This window comes from Scyliorhinus canicula, chromosome 10 (genome assembly GCF_902713615.1).
Source record: "Scyliorhinus canicula chromosome 10, sScyCan1.1, whole genome shotgun sequence".
Classification (NCBI taxonomy): Eukaryota; Metazoa; Chordata; class Chondrichthyes; order Carcharhiniformes; family Scyliorhinidae; genus Scyliorhinus; species Scyliorhinus canicula.
Genome location: NC_052155.1, coordinates 144,219,391 through 144,240,059, shown reverse-complemented (window position 1 = coordinate 144,240,059; position 20,669 = coordinate 144,219,391). Strand labels below are relative to the sequence as shown.

Below are 20,669 nucleotides of genomic sequence, written 5' to 3'. Positions count from 1 at the left end.
CTCCTGGAATAAAAGTAACAGCAGCAACAGGGTTACAAAATTGGCTGTGCAGTTAGGAAGCATGGAGTAACAATGAATGGTTGTTTTTCGGACTGGAGGAATGTTTATTGTGTGGTTCCGTGGGATCACTGTTCAGACCACTACTGACCTTGGTATATACCATTTAAAAAAATAAATTTAAAGTACCCAATTATTTTTTTTCCAATTCAGTGGCAATGTAGCATGGCTAATCCACCTACCCTGCACATCTTTTTCGGTTGTGGGGGTGAGACCTGTGTAGACATAGAGAGAATGTGCAAACACCACACGAACAGTGAACCGGGGCTGGGATCGAACCGGGGTCCTCGGCGCCATGAGATAGCAGTGCTCACCACTTGATTTATATAATGGTCTAGATTTCAGTGTACAATTCCAAAATTAGCAACTGAATAAAAACTTGGAAGTATTATGAACTGTTGAAGAGGATACTATTAAACTTGAAAAGGACAAACAATAATAGTGGTTCCTTTTGTGAGGAAGGATAGGGAGAGACCATGTAAAATAAAGCATAAAAGTGACAGCAGGGCAAGTTGGGAACACAGTTAACAAAGTTTACTGGTTATATTGAGAGAGGCATATAGTGCAGAAGCAAAACGTTATGTGTAAACCTGTACAAAACACTGATTTAGCCTCAAGTGGGGAATCCCATCTCATTCTGGGATGCATGCTTCAGGAAAGATGTGAATGCATCAGAAAAGATTCTTAAGAATGGTTCCAGGGATGAGAAATTTCAGTTATGGTGGATATGGTGGACCTGAGGAGCAGCACAGGCTGCAAGGACAGAATGCTGCCCCACATGTGGGTGACATAGCGGGCAACTCTGATGGCCACACGTTTCACAGGAGGAACGGTCAGCCAGGTCCAATCAGTGAGAGCGTGTGCCTAGGCTTTGGGTTACGAGGCCGTTGGCCTGCTGTCTTCTGACAGCACGCCCTTGGAGACAAGAGGCGGTGAGGGAGACACCGAACAGCATGAACCACCATACCCTGTAATTCTTGTGACCTCGGGCCGCATTTCCTTGTGAGATAGAAATTTGCAAGATTTGCTGAAAAGTCAGGAACCCTTTATCGAAAAGCCTTTTCTAGATTGATGCCATAAACTAAATGGCCCTGAAGCATGTCCGGTAGCACAGCCCCATAATCACAATATTCAACAAATCATTTCAATCTGGATCCATTCACTACGACTGACTCCTCCTCGGACCGTTCTGCCGTATACACAATGGTAGACAGTGTAGGGTTGAAGTGTTTCCCCTCTAGCGTGATGACCTAGGCAACTGCAACTGTATCCGGTGCTGCCAGAAAAGTGAGACCGAATAATACCGAATGTGTGAGCGCCGCCGGACGTCAGCAGGATCAGCGTTTGCTGTTCATTCTCGCCAATCTTGTTTGCCTTGAAAAAATATCAGAGACGTTCCGCATATTGCTTCCAATATTCAATGGCATGGTCAAAAGCGTCTAGGCAACAGAACTTGCAAATGCGAAGAACACATCATTAGAGTTTATGAGGACGTTGGGGCAGACCTCGCCAGGAGACGGGCCGAATTCAATAAAGCAAAAGCAGCTCTTCACAAGAACAATGTCGTTTGGTTTGCTGCACCAGGCGAAACTCTGGGTCACAGACCAGGAAAGAGAGTATTTCTTCACAGCCCCTGCCTAAGCAAACAGGTTTATCGAGGAACACGGGCTGGAAAACCAACAACGAGGGTAGAAATACGGGGCCCCTGGCAAGGGGGAACAACACTCCGACGGGGGTGGGGTGGGGGTGAGGCAATTCCAGGCCCCTCCGCCCCCACCCCCACCATGACGAGCGCGCCCTGAACAAAAAGCAAACCACTACCTGAGGGGCCGCCACAGGTGGAAGACCAGGCCCAGCACGAGGGAATGAGAGTAGCGGACAAGGGAGAGCAAGCGAGGGGAGCACAGGGTAGGATGGGGGAAGAGCGGGCAGAAAAACGCAGAGGCTGGGCAAGGGAGAAGCGAGACAGTAACTCCCGAGAGCGGGTCACCGCACTAGCAAGAAAGCTAGCACCAGGGACATGCAACAAAGTAGGGCCGCAGCGCACCCCCAACAGGGGGAAGGCGCCAGGCAGAGGGGGGCGGAACCACTCAACAGAGGTGGGAGAGCAAACGGGGATAGGAACAGGGGAAAGAGGGACAAAGGAGGGATATACAGGAGAGAGGGAGAAAAGGGGAGGAAAGGGAGGGACCGGGGGGGTGCACACAGTGACGGAGGGACAAACAAGGCGAGAAAAGGAACAGCAATAGGGCTACAAAGTGCCACAAACAAGGAATCGCTGTAGCATCCACCCAGTACAGTCTCTGGGCGAAGGGAGACCCCAGAGTGCAGGGGCTGCCCGTGTGGCGGTCGCACAGTGGGCAGCCATGTCGGGTGCCCCCTGGACAAAGGGAAACCCCGGAGCACAGGGGCCCGACCGCATGGAGAGCAGCGACAGCGGCCATCCTGGACAGCCCCCTAACAAAGGGGATCCCCAGAGGGCAGGTGCGTGTTCACCAGGTAAATATGGTTAATCCCACAGGAGCGAGGGGACTGAAGCCCCCCACCAGGATAGTCACCTGGAATGTAAGGGGACTCAACGGCCCAGTGAAAAGATCCAGAGTCCTCACCCTAAGAAATATGAGGACCGACATAGTCTTCCTCCAAGAGACACACCTGACAGAGCAGGACCGACGGCGGGTAAGATAGGGCTGGGTGGGACAGACCTACCAATCCTGTCACGGTTCGATTCCCGTAACAGCCTCCCCGACCAGGCGGCGGAATGTGGCGACTAGGGGCTTTTCACAGTAACTTCATTTGAATCCTACTCATGACAATAAGCGATTTTCATTTTTTCATTTCATTTCAATGACTGACAGATCAAGCTCCACAACGGGGAAAACCTCAAGCATGGCAAGGGAACTCGGCCACTTAATGGAACAGATGGGAGCGGTGGACACCTGGAGGTTCACCCATCCAGGGGAGAAGGAGTTTTCCTTCTTCTCCCCAGTACACAACGTATGCACCAGAATTATCTTCTTTGTGGTGGGGAAAACGGTGCTTCCGGGGATAGGCAAAGTGGAATACTCTGCAGTTGTGATATCAGACCACGCTCCACACTACATGGACGTGAGGCTGGAGGCGGGCAGGCCCAACGCCTTACATGGAGGTTGGACGGTGCCTTACTAGCTGACAAGGCCTTCAATGAAAAGATATCGCGGGCCATAGCACAGTACACGGAGAACAACCAGAACGGGGAGGTCTCATCCTCCAAGTTCTGGGAAGTGCTAAAGGCCGTACTAAGAGGGGAAATCATCACTTTCAAAGCGCAAAGAGATAGGGAGGAAAGGGGGGCTTGGCAGCAGCTGGTCGACTCCATACTGGAGGTAGACCGTAAATACTCCGAGGCCCCGACCGTAGAGCTCCTGGTGGAGAGGAAAGAGTTGAATTGTACAAATCAGGGATACTAGAGGCACATTAGAAACTGAACCAGAAAAGATCAACAAAGCCTTCAGGGTCTTTTACCAAGCGTTGTACACCTCAGGGCCCCCAATAGGGGAGTCCGGGATGAAACGGTTCCTTGATGGACTGGACATACCAGTCGTGGGGGAGGGCAGAAAACGGGGCCTGGAAGCACCACTAACACTGGGAGAGATCATGGACAGCATTAGCTCCATGCAGGCGGGAAAGGCGGGACCAGGCGGTTTCCCGGCGGACTTCCACAAAAAATTTGCGACAGCACTGGCCCCGCACCTGTGGGAGATGTTCACAGACTCGCTGGCTAAGGGCACACTGCCACCCACGCTAGCACAGGCCTCAATCTCGCTGATACCTATGAAAGATAAAGACCCAACAGAATGTGGGTCATACAGACCCATCTCACTGCTGAACGCAGATGCCAAAATACTGGCCAAGGTTCTAGCCAAAAGGCGAGACGATTGCGTGCCAGAGGTGGTCGCGGAGGACCAGACGGGCTTTGTCAAAGGTAGACAGCTTACTTCAAACATTAGGCACCTGCTGAATGTGATAATGACCCCATCCGGGGAGAGAACACCTGAGGGGATCACCTCCCTGGACGCAGAAAAGCCTTCGATAGAGTCGAATGGAAATACCTCATAGAGGTACTGGAGCGGTTCGGGCTTGGAACAGGATTCACCTCCTGGGTAAAACTCCTATCCAACGCTCCCATGGCGAGCGTACGGACAAACAACACCAACTCCCGATACTTCCAGCTACATAGGGGCACCAGACAAGAATGCCCACTGTCCCCGCTGCTGTTCGCTCTAGCGATCGAGCCATTAGCAATTGCGCTCAGAGCAGCAAAAAGCTGGAGGGGGATCCAAAGAGACGGTAGAGAGCACAGAGTCTCACTCTATGCAGATGTCCTGCTCGTCTACATTTCGGACCCACAAAGCAGCTTGGACGGAATCATTGCGCTCCTGAAAGAGGTTGGCGCCTTCTCGGGCTACAAACTCAACATGAGCAAAAGCGAGATCTTCCCGGTGAACCCACAAGTAGGGGGGGGGGGCAGCACTAACGGGACTGCTGTTTAAACAAGCCCAACACAAATTCCGCTACCTGGGGATCTAAGTAGCCCATGACGGAAAGGGATCCACAAATGGAACCTCACCAGTCTGACAGAGGAAGTAAAAAAGGACCTGCAAGGATGGAACATACTCCCACTCTCCCTTGCGGGGAGAGTCCAGACGATCAAAATGAACGTACTGCCCAGGTACCTCTTCCTATTCAGATCCATCCCGATCTACATCCCCAAGGCCTTTTTCAAAGCACTAGATAAAATAATCATGGCGTCTGTATTGGGGTGGGGGGGGAGAGAATGCTAGGATCCCAAAGAAGGTCTGATAAAAAACAAAATGCAGGGAGGGGCTAGCCCTCCCAAACCTACAATTCTACCACTGGGCGGCAACGGCCGAGCGAATAAGGGGATGGCTCAAAGCGCCAGAAGCCGAATGGGTGCACACGGAGGAGGCCTCCTGCAGGGGAACGTGCCTCCGGGCCCTCGCCACGGTAGCACTCCCAGCCCCACCCAAAAACGCTCCAGCAGCCCGGTGGTGATAGCCACCCTCCAGTCCTGGAACCAAGTATGGCAGCAATTTGGCCTGACCAAAACATCGGATAAAGCTCCCATCTGCAACAACCACAGGTTCACACCAGCACTGACTGACGCCACCTTTAAAAAGTGGGGACAGGACGGAGGGACACTGACGGTCAGGGACCGATACACTGACGGCAGGATTGCAACAATGGACGAACTGATAGAGAAATTCCAACTAGCCAGGGGAATGAAATAAGGTACCTGCAACTCAAAAACTTCCGACTCAAAAACATACCCACAACTGCCACAACAGACATTACTGGAAGAGTTACTGGACGCTAGCATACTAGATAAAGGAAACTGTAGTGACATGTACGACCGACTGGTAGAAGGGGCCGACACCGTACTGAATGCAACAAGAATGAAATGGGAGGAGGACCTGGGGATCGAAGTAGGGTGAGGACTCTCGAGCGAAGCACTGCATAGGGTCAACTCCACCTCCACGTGCACAAGGCTCAGCCTGACGCAACTAAAAGTGGTAACTGGAGCCCAATAAAAAACATTTATTTTAAAAAAGCGCCTCGACAGCTGAACAAGGCACAGTGAGCAGACAATTCGGACCTTAGGCCAAGGCGATCAAGGTCGTCACAGACATCGTATGTGGCAGAGTAGCATCACAACTTCCAGTTTTATCCTCGTTGCCAGTTTAGGGAAGGCAAAGGAGTCAGTCGAGTAACAAGAAAGACCATATTTATTTACAACAGTAGTATTTACACAAGGGTACCAGTTAGAAGTCACCGGTCCTTTCTCTCTGTCAGCCGGTCCCCCTCTGGCCGACTGTTACAACCCCTATGGAGGTCAGGGGATGTGGAGCATCAGGTTTACCGTGCCGTCCACTGAGTATGTACTTCCCTGCTAACTGGACAGGGCTTCCCCTTAATGAGGGGAGCCTGTGAGGTATAAAACCCCCGACTTAAATAAAGGTCGGGGTGGGAGAACCATTCAGGGATTGAAGTAGTCTAGATTACATATGTTAATAAACCCAGATTTTGCATCCTACCTATCGTTTCCTTGTGGTTACTCGGTGCAGATTCTACATTGGCGACGAGGATCAAGTAGAGCTGCTGTCTGCGCTAATTGTTGTGAACTCAGGCCACTTTTCAAAGGCCTCAGAATGCCGCTCTTCAGTCAGCAGACATGCCACAGGGAAACTTCAGCCGGTCGATGCAAGTGAAAGCGACTGGGGACAGTACGTTAAGCGGATGAAATAACTTTTTTTAGAATGAATGCCATAATCGGTGATGAACGGCAGACATCATTCTGCTCGTGGCTTGCGGAGGCACCACGTGTAGTGTAATCAGAAGCCTTACCTACACTGATGCACCGTTTACACGGTCTTTCACTGCCTTAGTGGCTTTAGCCGGGGACCATTTCAACACCAAACCACCAATAATTGTCGGTTTCACACAGGTACCCATAGTCAGGGGGAATCCATCACCAACTTTCTGGGCCACATACATAAACACGCTGAATTATGCATGTTCAGGGCGACATTACATGATATCTTGAGAGACCATTTGGTTTGCTGGATCCGCGATGCAGCAACCCAAAGAAAGCTCCTAATAGACACCCATTTGGACTTGCAGCGAGCGATCGAGTTTGCTATCTCCCGCAAAAGCGCAAAGCCACGGGTCCAGGAGTTCCAAGGGATGGCAGTCCTAACCTTGGGGTGCCAGGCTGCACGCACACACTTGAACTGGCCTGGAGGGCCATCGAGCAGTCTCCCCCAACATGGGAACCAGAGCGCGAATACGGACCAAAATCTGACTGCCAAGACCGGGGCCACTAATGCCCACGAGATGTCCACTCCGCAATCCCGCCAGGCACAACCACTCTCCCTGTGCACGGGAATATTATTTGGATGAAGATGGCCCATACCAGTCTCTGTCTTGACTGGCAGCGAATCAGCTGGATGTACCCCAACGACGAGAGGGCGAGTTGGCTAGGTTTCCAGAGGTGTTCGACGAGGGTCTGGGCAACATTAAAGGAGCAGCAGTGAAGATCAGTGTCGGCCCATTGACGCAACCATGCTATTTCATGCCTGGCCTGACCCAAAGGCCTTCAGACTGAAGGTGGATGCGGAACTTGGGCATAATCCACCCCGTGCAGTTCTCCGATTGAGTGGCCCCAGTCACACCAGTAATGAAGCTTGGTGGTTCCGTTCTCCTCTGCAGTACCGAAAAGATGGCTGTTAACAGAGTATCTCGCTTGGATCGTTATCCCATCTGGCGCATAGAGGACCTCTATGCGAAGCTCAGTGGCGACCAGACATTTACAAAGCTGGATATGAGTCCAACTGGTTTTGGACACAGGGTCCTGAAAACTTGTTGCAGTGAATACACATTGGGGACTGTACGAGTACACCCATTTGCCTTTCAGGGTCTCCTCCACTTGTGCCATTTTTAGCTGGTTATGTAGAACATAGAATCATAGAATTTATAGTACAGAAGGAGGCCATTCGGCCCATCGCGTCTGCACCGGCCCTTGGAAAGAGCACTGTACTTAAGCTCATGCCTCCACCCTATCCCCATAACCCAGTAACCCCACCTAACCTTTGGGCACTAACGTGTAATTTAGAGTGGCCAATCCACGTAGCGCATCTTTGGGAAGACTGTGGGAGGAAACCCACGCAGACACGGGAAGTAAGTGCAAACTCCACACAGACAGTCACCTGAGGCCGGAATTGAATCCGATTCCCTGGAGATGTGAGGCAGCGATGCTAACCATTGTGCCACTGGGTTTTGCCACACCTCACCTTACGGAGTTGGGACCGTCCTAAGGTACCTCATGGGTGACGAGGCAGAGCGTCCAATCGAATTCATGTCCAGAACACATGCCAATGGCGAACGTAACTACACTCAATCCGAAAAAGAGGTTCTGGCCTCAGCGTGGCTATGACTACCGGATTCCCAGAATCCGGGGTTAACGGCAGTGTGCCATTGCCAACGGCCGCAGCCCTGACCCATTACATGGCCCTGCCTCCATCCACACCCACAAAACCTCTAACTCCTTCCTCCAGCCCCACAATTTGTCTGCATTCGCCACCCAGTAATAGTGAAACAAATTTGGAAGAGCCATGCCCCCTGACTGCCGCCCCCTTTGGAGCACTGCCTTCCTTATCCTTGCCACTTTCTCTGCCCACACAAATGATGGGACCAGCTTATCCATCCCTCAAAATAATACCTTTGGCGAAAAGACACTAGAACAGAAACGGAAATCAAAATATTCATCCTGACTGCCTGTATTCGGCCAGAGAAAGAACTTTTTAAAGCAGCCAATTATAATGAGCTGAATTGAGAGTGGCGAAAGCAGAGCCAATCAATGATTTCACAAATTCACAAATTAAAATTGCAGGGCTATAGGAATAAAACAGGGGAAATGGGACCAGCTGAATAGCTATACAAAGAGTCAGCATAAACCCGATGGACATGGCCTTTCTGCCTGAAAAAAAATAGCTGTCCATTCAAATCGCCCTTTCGAGCACTGGGTCCATGGCCTTGCAGATTACAGCACTTCAGGTGTAGCTCCAAGTATCTTTTAAATGAGTTGAGGGTTTCTGCCTCAACCACCAATCCGGGCGATATATCCTACCCCTCGGGATGAAAAGGATTTCCTTGTTATCCCCTATAATATTTCTACCTATCACATTATATCTGAGCAACCTGGTAATTGACATCTCCACTCACGGAAACAAGTCTTCTCTGTCTACCCTATTTGGGCCCCTCATAATGTTAACTTCAATCAAGCCATTCCTCAGCCTCCTCTGTTCCAAGGAAAACCAACTTTCCTCATAGCTGCAAGTTTTCAGCTCTGACAATATTCTTGTAAATCTCATATGTTCTCTCTCCAGAACAATTATGTCCTTCCTGTAATTTGGTTACCAGAACGGTCGGCAAACCTTTAGCTGTGGCTTTTTGTACTGTTCCACCATTACATTCCTACTTTTGTATTCAATACCTCGCCCAATGAAGGACAGCATTCCATTTGCTTTCTTTACCACCTTATCCACCTATCCTGCCACCTTCATGGATCTATGGACTTGGAATACAAGATCTTTCACTTCCTCTATCCCTCTCAATATTCTCCTGTTCATTGAATATTCCCCTGCCTTGCTTGTTTTCTCCAAATGCATTACCTTGCACTTTTCCGGATTGAATTACTTTTGCCACTTTTCCGCCCACTCAACCAATATCATTCTGGAATTGACTGCTGCTCTCTTCACTGTCAACTAGATAGCCAATTTTTGTGCCATTTGCAGATTTCCCACTTTTGCCTTCAACTTTTCGAAGTCCAATTCATTAATATATAATATAAACAACAAACAACAAGGCCCCAATCACCGAACCCTGCAGAATGCCACTGGAAACCAAATTTCATTCACTAAAACATTTGTTAATTATTACCCTTTGTTTCCTGTCACTGACCTAATTTTGGATCCAACCTGCTACATTCCCAAATATCCCAATCTGCCATGTGGGATCTTCTTAAGTGCTTCACTAAAATTCATGTAGATCATGTTCACTACACTACCGTCATCAATCCTCCTTATCACTTCCTCAAAAAAATCAATTGAGTTAGTAAGGCACAGCTTTCTCTCAACAGAACTATGCTTACTATCCCTAAGTGAGCTTATCATGGCTCTCAGAATTGATTTTAATAATGTACCAATCACCAAAGTCAGACTGAAAGTTTTCTGTGCTGTTATGACTGTATGACTCTAAAGGGGCCCAAGCTTTTACTGCCCTTTTGACTGAAGCATCATTCCTGCAGTTTAAATAGTGTGAAATGGCAAGCAGGCACATTGGAGCTAAATGTATTTCACCACACTTGCACCAATCCACATATGGCAGACTTAGCTTTCTCCAACTAAATCAGTCACAGGAAACCAGCAGGAAGATTTTTCCACCTCCATTTTTCCCAGATCTGCCAAGCAGTCAGTGAAGTGGGATGTGGGAAGGCTAGGCCAGTGTGTCTTTGCACTGCTACATATTTCAACAAGGCAGCATGGGATTGATTCAAAAACAAAGATCCTCCAGTTAGTACTGTTCTGTGTTTATTACCTCCAGTCATCCTTGGAAAGATTGAACAGGATGTTCATTTCCTCATCATCTTGCAGCAGGCGGTAAGTTGCACTGACATGATGGCTCTCCTGTACTGCTCTGTCGTTGTACAGAATAGCTGTATCAGACCTTCCAAATAAAGATAAAAGTGTATGTGAGTTGACACCATTGAAAATGAGGCACAGCGACTCAACATTTTAATGTAGTCACAAAAAAATTAGTTTTCAGGCCTTCTATACCGAAGTTAGCGTTTTATTACTTTTTCATTGAATTTACATTTAACATTAGACCACAAGATGAAGGAGCAGAATTAGGCCATTCAGCCCATCGAGTCTGCTCCACTGTTCCATCATGGCTGATATGTTTGTCATCCCCATTCTCCTGCCTTCACCCTATAACCCTGATCCCCTTATTAATCACAAACCTATCTACCCCTGTCATAAAGACACTCAGTGTTTTGGCCTCCACAGCCTTGTGCAGCAATGAGTTCCACAGATTCACCACCCAGTGGCTGAAGAAATTCCTCCACATCTCAGTTTTATAGGATCTTCTATTCAGTATGAGGTTGTGCCCTCGGGTTCCCGGGTGGCATTGCCAGAGTTTTGTGGTACTGATGTGCCATCAATTATGACAAAGACGAGTTGTGGAACAAAACTGTGGCTTTAATAAGCTAAACAAGAACCTGCTGGCAACTGGTCCCGAACTGGGGCAGGGCCAGAGGTCGGCCACCTTTATACAAAGCCTGAGGGGAGGAGCCACAGGCAGAGCCAGCAGAGACAACAAACAATATATACAATACAGTAACAGTGGTTTACCACAATATATATAATACAGTAACAGTGGTTTACCACAGGCACTGCCAGGGTGCCAGGTTGGCACTGCCAGGTGTCGGGCCCAGCGACGCCTTGCCAATTGGAGAGGGGGGAGGAAGGGGGGGGGCGGGGGTGGGGGGACTCTGGATTCCCAGGGCCTTGACAAAATTTTGGGGGGAAGAAAGCAGCAGGGGGCTGAAGGGGCGGTGGGAATGATCGGGGTGATGAGACCATCAATTCACACGGCACGTGGTTAGAAGCGAACAGTGGTTTTAATCGTCTTACAACAGAGCCTGCCTGTGACAAGATGAACTCTTGATGAACTGGCAGGCAGGCTCACAACAGCAACCTTTATACTTCTGGTTAGGGGGAGGAGCCATGGGGGGAGCCATGGGCGGAGCCAAAGGTGGAGCCCAGTACAAGCTCATCTCCCCCTATGGGTAGATCCACGCAACTACACATGATCTGATACAAGGTACAGGCTCAACACATGTTGTACAATACAGTGTGGATTATTAGTGTTTATAATTCACCACACGGGGCTTCCAATCAAAATAGCGTCCTGATTTCCATGCAGATCCAAAAATGCATACACACAACAGGGGCGGTTTCAGCTGTTGCCTGCCATCGCACCAAACACGCACCGGCCGGGCCCAGTCCGTGGTAATGTGGTGAAGGTCACTTCCACTCCCTCTGACCGTGGCGGCCTCTGGCTGCACAGCTGAAGACCTTTACTGATATGGAATTGGCATTGTTAGTTTCCGAGCATTACACAGCTCCCAAGTGGCTACGGGTTGACCGTTTAATAAACAAATATACTCAAGTGGCTGCTAGATGTGTTAGCTCCTGCTTTGGTTGCAAAATGCCTGAAGGCTTAGTGTTTGTTTGTTGCTACCTCTTCTGCTTCTGTGGACTATAATATGGCAGGGGTGGATGTAGGCAGGCCTACTACCAGTCTGAAAGAGGGGAAGGGGAGCTCTCTCACTCCTCTGTTGTGCTCTATCTTAGCGTAGCTTTCAGGGATTGATCGAGTCTGCTGCTGGGAGCTGCGAGAGTGGGAGTAACCCAGATGCTGTTATAGCTGCTTGGAAGCGGTGTGTCTGCTTGCTGACATCTCTTCTGCTTCTGTTTCCTGGAGTGAGGAAGTGAGCAACTAATGCCAGTGCTGATAAAGGGGGAAGGGTGGTGGCTGATTCAACTGAGAAACTTGCTGATGGTGTGAAGAACTGCCTTTGCAGCTTGCTGGCGCTTTTGTTGTACTGCTGACTTCAATATTTCAGGTCTGGAAGCCGTGAGTTTACTTGCTGCCACCTCTTTTACTTCTATGGCAGGACCAAGGACTGGGCAGAGTCAGGTGACCAGATGCAGGTACGACAGGATGGTAAGGTGGCAGCCCAATTCCCCTGGGTCTTGAAGAAATGCCTTTGCAGATTGCTGGTGGCTTCATAGTGCTTGTGACTGTTTAATGTTTCATATTTGGAAGTCGTGAAAATTGCAGGTGCCTTTTTGTACTGTTGCCTGTTTATGCTTAATGTTGCTGAATAGTGGTTAATGTGATACGTTGACTATGAAGTACTTTATTTTTATCTTTTTTTTTTGCATAAAGGTTTTGTTGACTGTTTAATAATTGACATGTTCCCAGGTGGATTCTTCACTGTACTGTTGACTGTTTGATGTTTAATGTGCATTTGGTTTTCTTTGTATGAATCCACTGTTGAAGGTTTGTGTTTGTACTGATATTCTGAAGTGAAAAGGAGTTAATAAGCAAAATATTCTCAAGTGGATTCCCATGGGTAGACATGTCATGCCGTAGACAGGTGTTAATGTCTAGCATTCCAATCAGATTGCGAGGTCTAGACACTCTGCCTGAACATCGGAGGCATCAAAACCACAGAGGCAGCAGCCAACAATCAAATACCCAAGAGCTGGGCGATTGCACTGGGGATATCCCAGCAACCAGAACGTAGGTTGTGGATCGGGAACCGAACCTGAGCCCGCTCCAAATAATGTTTCTGGCAGGGTCTGAGGCCCAGGGTCTGGGAATCCCAGGGACACCTGCTGTGGCAGGGGACTGCGTGTGCAGGGTGGGTCCACCAGCACAACTGCCTGTCGGATGGCACCCTGAGAGTTGGCAGGGAATGTAAAGGTGGGGGGGGGGGGGGGGGGGGGGGGGGGGGGGGCTTGGGAGACTCGATGGTCCAGGCGTGGAAACCCTAACTGATTGTTTGTTGGTCTCTAACCCTCTCCAATTCCTGACAGATATCACATTATGGATGATGTTGTGGACCCAGCAGCAGCTGCCCTCGTGATGCTGGTGGCAGGCGGGTCAGCCACACTCTGAGAAGGCAGAGGCAGCAGTGTCGATGGAGGTGTGAAGTGGCAGCCCATGTACATGGGCCCACCCCACATCCTGAGAACCCGGCCGTCCATCAGGCCGGGGAGAGACCCAGAGGAGGAGACCGGCGACTGCCCAAGGTATATAGGCATCACTGGTCATTCGAGGAAATGTCAGACAGAATGTTCCGCAGGAAGCTCCGTCTCACCAAGGGAACGATGCGCACCTGTGCCATGTCTTTGGAAGGAGGAGGGCATCCGCTCGCAGCCCTGAACCTTCACGCCTCAGGTTCATTTCAGGTCTTGAGCGGGGACTTGTATGGCATATTAGAGCCTCCAGCCCACAAGTACATATGTGAAGTCACGGTAGCCCTGTTTGCCAGGCAGCTGACTATATAAATTTGACCTGGTCCTAGCCCAACAAGATGTCCAGGCAGCAGGATTCTCCACCATCCCAGGATGCCCCTGATAGATGGCACGCATGTCACCCTGTATGCACCGATATCCCCCTCCCCCACAGTGCCCGCTCAGTGATTCTCAAACTGCTTAGTCCTCTGTGTTCTGCCGCTACCCCGAGGTGTTGCCCCAGGATGAGGCAGCCAACTGCTTTCCTTGACCTGTGACCTTTGATGCCCTTATCGGGCACCCCTGGGTGTTCTGGGGTCGGAGGGTCCTGGTCACCTTGTGATGTGTTGGGTAAGCTGGGTCTGCGAGGATTGCATTTACTATAGCAGTGAGAGAGACAGACTTCCAACACTTGAAGAAATGCAACTCGATTTTTTGAACTCTTAACTATCATACATACTTTAACTGACACAATGATGACTTAACTGGAGACCTGAGGCTAACCTGATCAGACTATCTTACTCCCACATGGTGTAATGTTCTTGTTGTTGCTGAGACAGAGCGACTGTCTCAGAGGCTGGATCCCAAGAGAGCGGGAAAACTGGTGCCCTCTGGCTTTATAGTGGTCGTGTCCTGTCTGGTGATTGGCTGCTGTGTTCTGTGTGTTCACTGGTCATCCTGTGTGTCAATCACTGCCTGTCTGTGCACCATCATATACCTGTGTGTATATTGTGACATCTCCCCCCCCCCTTTTTTTTACGTTTTAAAAACAATGTGTGTAGGTCAATAAATAGTGGGTGTGTGTGTACAGGAGCCTGACTATATACAAAGTGTGTTAACGTATTTACATGGGAAGGTGTCGAGTGCAGATAGAGGGCAGATAACAAATTAGGACGAAACAATATGTACAGATGTGTAAACAGATCACAAGGTAAGGCAGCATTCAGTCCAAAAAATTCAGTCTATAAATTCAGTCTCTGCGGTGGGTGACAAATTCTGGTTGACCGCCTCAAGGGTGGGTCAGGAGCCGCCTGCACTGGAACGGGCGGAACTGTCTCCAATGCAGAGGTTGGTAAAAGAACTGGCAGATCGGTGGCCTCGTGGAAGGGCGCGTCCTGAGGAACCAGCATGCGAGGTGGGACATCACGTTCAGGTGACGGGCGTGGAAGTAGCCGCAGTGCCCGCCTATTACGCCGAAGAAAGGAGCCATCATGCATGCGAACTAGGAATGATCTCGGGGCCACTTTCTTAACCACCACAGCCGTGGCAGACCAGCCACTGTCAGGTAGCTGAACACACACTCGGTCAGCAGGGGCCAGAGCAGGGCGATCTGTGGCGTGGGCGTCGTACGTGCATTGGGCCCGAGACTGTTGCATCCGCTGCAGGACCGGAAAATTGTCAAGGTCCGGAATGTGGATAGCTGGCACCGTCGTCCGTAGTGTGCAGTTCATCAGCAGCTGTGCTGGGGACAGGCCAGCGGACAAAGGAGTTGCCCTGTAGGCTAACAGCGCCAGGTTAAAATCTGAACCCAAGTCAGCAGCTTTAGATAGAGATAGATAAATACAGCACAGAACAGGCCCTTCGGCCCACGATGTTGTGCCGAACTTTTGTCCTAGGTTAATCATAGAATTTTGGACAATTTATCATGGCCAATCCACCCAACCTGCACATCTTTGGACTGTGGGAGGAAACCGGAGTACCCGGAGGAAACCCACGCAGTCACGGGGAGGATGTGCAGACTCCACACAGACAGTGACCCAAGTCGAAATCGAACTGGGACCCTGGAGCTGTGAAGCAATTGTGCTATCCACAATGCTACCGTGCTGCCCTTAAGAAGTTAACCTACACTCCCTTATTCTACCCTAATCCAAGTACCTATCCAATAGCCGCTTGAAGGTCCCTAACTTTTCCGACTCAACTACTACCACAGGCAGTGCATTCCATGCCCCCACTACTCTCTGGGTAAAGAACCTACCTCTGACATCCCCTCTATATCTTCCACCATTTATCTTAAATTTATGTCCCCTTGTAATGGTGTGTTCCACCCGGGGAAAAAGTCTCTGACTGTCTACTCTATCTATTCCCCTGATCATCTTATAAACCTCTATCAAGTCGCCCCTCATCCTTCTCTGTTCTAATGAGAAAAGGCCGAGCACCCTCAACCTTTCCTCGTATGACCTACTCTCCATTCCAGGCAACATCCTGGTAAATCTCCTTTGCACCTTTTCCAAAGCTTCCACATCCTTCCTAAAATTAGGTGACCAGAACTGCACACAGTACTCCAAATGTGGCCTGACCAAGGTTTTGTACAGCTGCATCATCACCTCACGGCTCTTAAATTCAATCCCTCTGCTAATGAACGCTAGCACACCATAGGCCTTCTTCACAGCTCTATCCACTTGAGTGGCAACTTTCAAAGAACTATGAACATAGACCCCAAGATCTCTCTGCTCCTCCACATTGCCAAGAACCCTACCATTAACCCTGTATTCCGCATTCATATTTGTCCTTCCAAAATGGACAACCTCACACTTGTCAGGGTTAAACTCCATCTGCCACTTCTCAGCCCAGCTCTGCATTCTATCTATGTCTCTTTGAAGCCGACAACAGCCCTCCTCACTATCCACAACTTCACCAATCTTCGTATCATCTGCAAATTTACTGACCCACCCTTCAACTCCCTCATCCAAGTCGTTAATGAAAATCACAAACAGCAGAGGACCCAGAACTGATCCCTGCGGTACGCCACTGATAACTGGGCTCCAGGCTGAATATTTGCCATCCACCACCACTCTCTTGTTTTCTATCGGTTAGCCAGTTTGTTATCCAACTGGCCAAATTTCCCACTATCCCATGCCTCCTTACTTTCTGCATAAGCCTACCATGGGGAACCTTATCAAATGCCTTACTAAAATCCATGTACACTACATCCGCTGCTTTACCTTCATCCACATGCTTGGTCACCTCCTCAAAGAATTCAATAAGACTTGTAAGGCAAGACCTACCCCTCACAAATCCCTCATTCCCCTGCAAAATTAGTTTAAACCCTCCCGAAGAGTACTAGAAAACCTCCCTCCCAGGATATTGGTGCCCCTCTGGTTCAGATGCAACCCGTCCTTTAACAGTCTTTTAACAATGTGGACCCCCTTTTCAGCTTTCCCATTCGAATGTGGGGGTAGTGGGGGCTTGAAGTGACGTGCGTAAAATTGTACAGCCGGGCAAAATCTGTCCACTCCTGGCTGAAGAAGCACGGGCCATTATCAGTCATAACTGTAAGTGGAATGCCATGACGGGCAAAGGTCTCTTTGCACGCCTTGATTACTGTTGCTGATGTGAGGTCAGTCAGTCTGACCACCTCAGGGTAGTTACAAAAGTAGTCCACGATGAGGACATAGTCTCGGCCCTTTGCATGAAAGAGGTCAATACCAACTTTGGACCATGGGGCGGACACCAGTTCATGCGGCTGCAGAGTCTCTTTCGGCTGAGCCGGCTGGAACCTTTGACACATTGGACAATTGAGGACCGTGTTGGCGATATCCTGACTGATGCCTCGCCAATATACTGCCTCGGGCTCGACGGCGACACTTTTCGACCCCCAGGTGACCCTCGTGGATTTGGCCGAGAACCAGCTCTCGCATGCTCTGTAGGATTACTATCCTGCCCAGCTTCATTAGTATGCCATCCACTACCGCTAGACTGTCCTTTACATAATAAAACTGTGGGCACAGCCCCTTTTGCCAACCATCCGTGAGATGTCGCATGACCCGCTGGAGAAAAGGATCCCTGGCCGTTTCCTGACAAATTTGCACGACCCTTTCATCAGTGGCCGGAAAGTTGGATGCACAAAACGTCACCTGAGCGTCTATCTGACACATAAAGTCCGACTGCTCACACAGCGTGGTGATGGATCGAGAGAGTGCGTCAGCCACAATGAGCTCTTTGCCCAGGGTATAAGAACATAAGAACTAGGAGCAGGAGTAGGCCATCTGGCCCCTCAAGCCTGCTCCGCCATTCAATTAGATCGTGGCTGATCTTTTGTGGACTCAGCTCCACTTTCCGGCCCGAACACCATAACCCTTAATCCCTTTATTCTTCAAAAAACTATCTATCTTTCCCTTAAAAACATGTAATGAAGGAGCCTCAACTGCTTCACTGGGCAAGGAATTCCATAGATTCACAACCCTTTGGGTGAAGAAGTTCCTCCTAAACTCAGTCCTAAATATACTTCCCCTTATTTTGAGGCTATGTCCCCTAGTTCTGCTTTCACCCGCCAGTGGAAACAACCTGCCTGCATCTATCCTATCTATTCCCTTCATAATTTTAAATGTTTCTATAAGATCCCCCCTCATCCTTCTAAATTCCAACGAGTACAGTCCCAGTCTACTCAACCTCTCCTCATAATCCAACCCCTTCAGCTCTGGGATTAACCTAGTGAATCTCCTCTGCACACCCTCCAGCGCCAGTACGTCCTTTCTCAAGTAAGGAGACCAAAACTGAACACAATACTCCAGGTGTGGCCGCACTAACACCTTATACAATTGCAACATAACCTCCCTAGTCTTAAACTCCATCCCTCTAGCAATAAAGGACAAAATTCCATTTGCCTTCTTAATCACCTGTTGCACTTGTAAACCTGTGACTCATGCACTAGCACACCCAAGTCTCTCTGAACAGCGGCATGCTTTAATATTTTATCGTTTAAATAATAATCCCAATATACGCCAGGTCGAAATTGTAGCGGCGGAGTTTGAGGAGGATATGTTGCAGCCGTGGCGTCATATCATTGAAGTCATTTTGGATGATGTGAACTAATGGCCTGTGGTCCGTCTCGACCGTGAATTTGGGGAGCCCATACACATAATCATGGAATTTGTCAATCCCCGTGAGGAGGCCCAGGCATTCTTTTTCAATCTGAGTGCATCGTTGCTCAGTAGGTGTCATGGCACTGGATGCATATGTGACTGGGGCCCAGGAGGAGGATTCGTCCCGCTGGAGGAGTACTGCCCCAATGCCAGCCTGGCTCGCGTCGGTGGAGATCTTCGTCTCCTTGGCGGGTTCGAAAAACGCCAGTACCGGGGCCTTGGTGAGTTTCGCCCTGAGCTCACGCCACTCTTGCTCATGAGCGGGTAGTCACTGGAGGTCCGTAGTTTTTTTAACGAGATGGCGGAGAGCTGTGGTGTATGATGCAAGGTTGGGGATAAACTTCCCAAGGAAGTTGACCATCCCTAGGAAGCGGAGGACCGTCTCTTGTCCTCCAGGGTCTTCATGGTGTTGATCGACGACACCTTGTCTGCATCTGGCTGCACACCGAACTGCGAAATATTGTCGCCAAGGAACTTTATTTCTGCTTGACCGAACGAGCATTTGGCTCTATTGAGTCGTTGGCCATGCTCGTGGATTCTGTGGAACACTCGCTTGAGGCGATCGATGTGCTCCTGAGGAGTTGTGGACCAGAAAATGATATCATCGACGCACACTTGCACCCCCTCGATGCCTTCCATCATTTGCTCCATTATTCGGTGGAACATCTCCGAGGCGGAGATGATGCCAAAGGGCATCCGGTTGTAACAGTAGCGACCAAGTGTGGTGTTAAATGTGCACAGCTTTCGACTGGACGCGTCCAGCTGTATTTGCCAAAACCCCTTGGAGGCATCCAGCTTCATGAAAAACTTGGCGTGAGCCATTTCGCTGGTGAGCTCTTCTCGTTTAGGTACAGGGTAGTGTTCCCTCATGATGTTACGGTTCAAATCTTTGGGGTCGATACAAATGTGAAGTTCCCCTGATGGTTTTTTGACACAAACCATGGAGCTAACCCAGTCCGTGGGTTCCGTGACCTTAGAAATGTTGCCCTGGTCCTGGAGGTCTTGTAGCTGCTGCTTGAGGCGGTTCTTAAGGGGTGCCGGCACCCGACGCAGTGCGTGGACCACAGGTGTGGCATTCGGCTTCAGTAGTATCTTGTATCGGTAAGGGAGTTTGCTCAGTTTGAAGACGCTATGGTATTGTGCTATGATGTCAGCTAATTGGGATTGGAAGTTGACATCTGGCGAGGCCGCTGCCTCTACGGACGACATGGTGTGAACCCACTGCCCAAGATTCAAGGTTTTGCAGGCCTGAGCACCGAGCAAGGAAGCTCTGTTGGTTCCTACAATTTCAAAACGCAAGGTTGATTTTGAAGAGCGATGGGATACCGCAAGCTGGCATGAGCCACTGGCAGCAATGGCATTGCCATTGTAGTCAAGGAGCTGGCAGGCCGGTGGAAGGATGCTCGGCTTGACACGGATGGTGTCAAGGTCAGACTTGGAAATGAGGTTCGCTGAAGCGCCGGTGTCCAGCCTGAAGTGTATGCGAGCCTTGTTGACCGTAAGGGTGGCACACCACTCGTCGTCCGGATCAATTCTCATCACTGGGAGTTGTTTCACCTTCTTGGCTGAAAGCATCGTATGCTTGGTGATGATGCCCACCCGGAATGGGGATGTGAGGCCCTCGGTGTTGGGATCTGGAACCATGTCGGAGTCTGAGTCTGCAACGGCTTGCTGCACTGACCGGACGTTCCTGCGCTGCTGCTGAGATCGCTGGGCAGTTGAGCAGATCTGCACAGGGCTGCATAGTGGCCAAGCCGGTCACACTGGAGACAGCATCGAGATTTCGCGGGACATTGCCACTTTAAATGGGTGGAGCCACAGTTGTTGCACATTATGGCGCTGACATCAGGACGCTCCGTGCGCCACCGCGCATGCGCGTTGCGATCGAACGATGTGCGCACCTGTGCAGTTCGGTCGTCGGCCTCGCCGTCCCCTTGGTCATGGCGTGCATGCGCAGGAGCCCGGGAAAAGCGTTCGAAATGGCCGCCCTCATCCAGACTCAGGCCCTGGAGCTATTTATGGCCTGCACTCGCTCCGCATTGTGGGGGCCTTGCCGCGCCGTCTCTGCCGCCTTAATATGGGAGTACCGGTTGTTAGCGTTCTC

General features: G+C 50.0%; 1 protein-coding gene across 4 annotated transcripts in view; it reads right to left on the bottom strand.

Annotated features, from left to right (window-relative positions):
• The window catches only part of LOC119972695 (calcium/calmodulin-dependent 3',5'-cyclic nucleotide phosphodiesterase 1A-like), a 782,449-nt gene that overhangs the window by 276,863 nt on the left and 484,917 nt on the right, over positions 1 to 20,669 (bottom strand). For all 4 annotated transcript variants that reach the window (XM_038809816.1, XM_038809818.1, XM_038809817.1 and 1 more), the window contains one exon: positions 10,213 to 10,341. In XM_038809816.1, the coding sequence (XP_038665744.1) occupies positions 10,213 to 10,341 (129 nt within the window). The remainder of the gene's footprint in view (positions 1 to 10,212; positions 10,342 to 20,669) is intronic.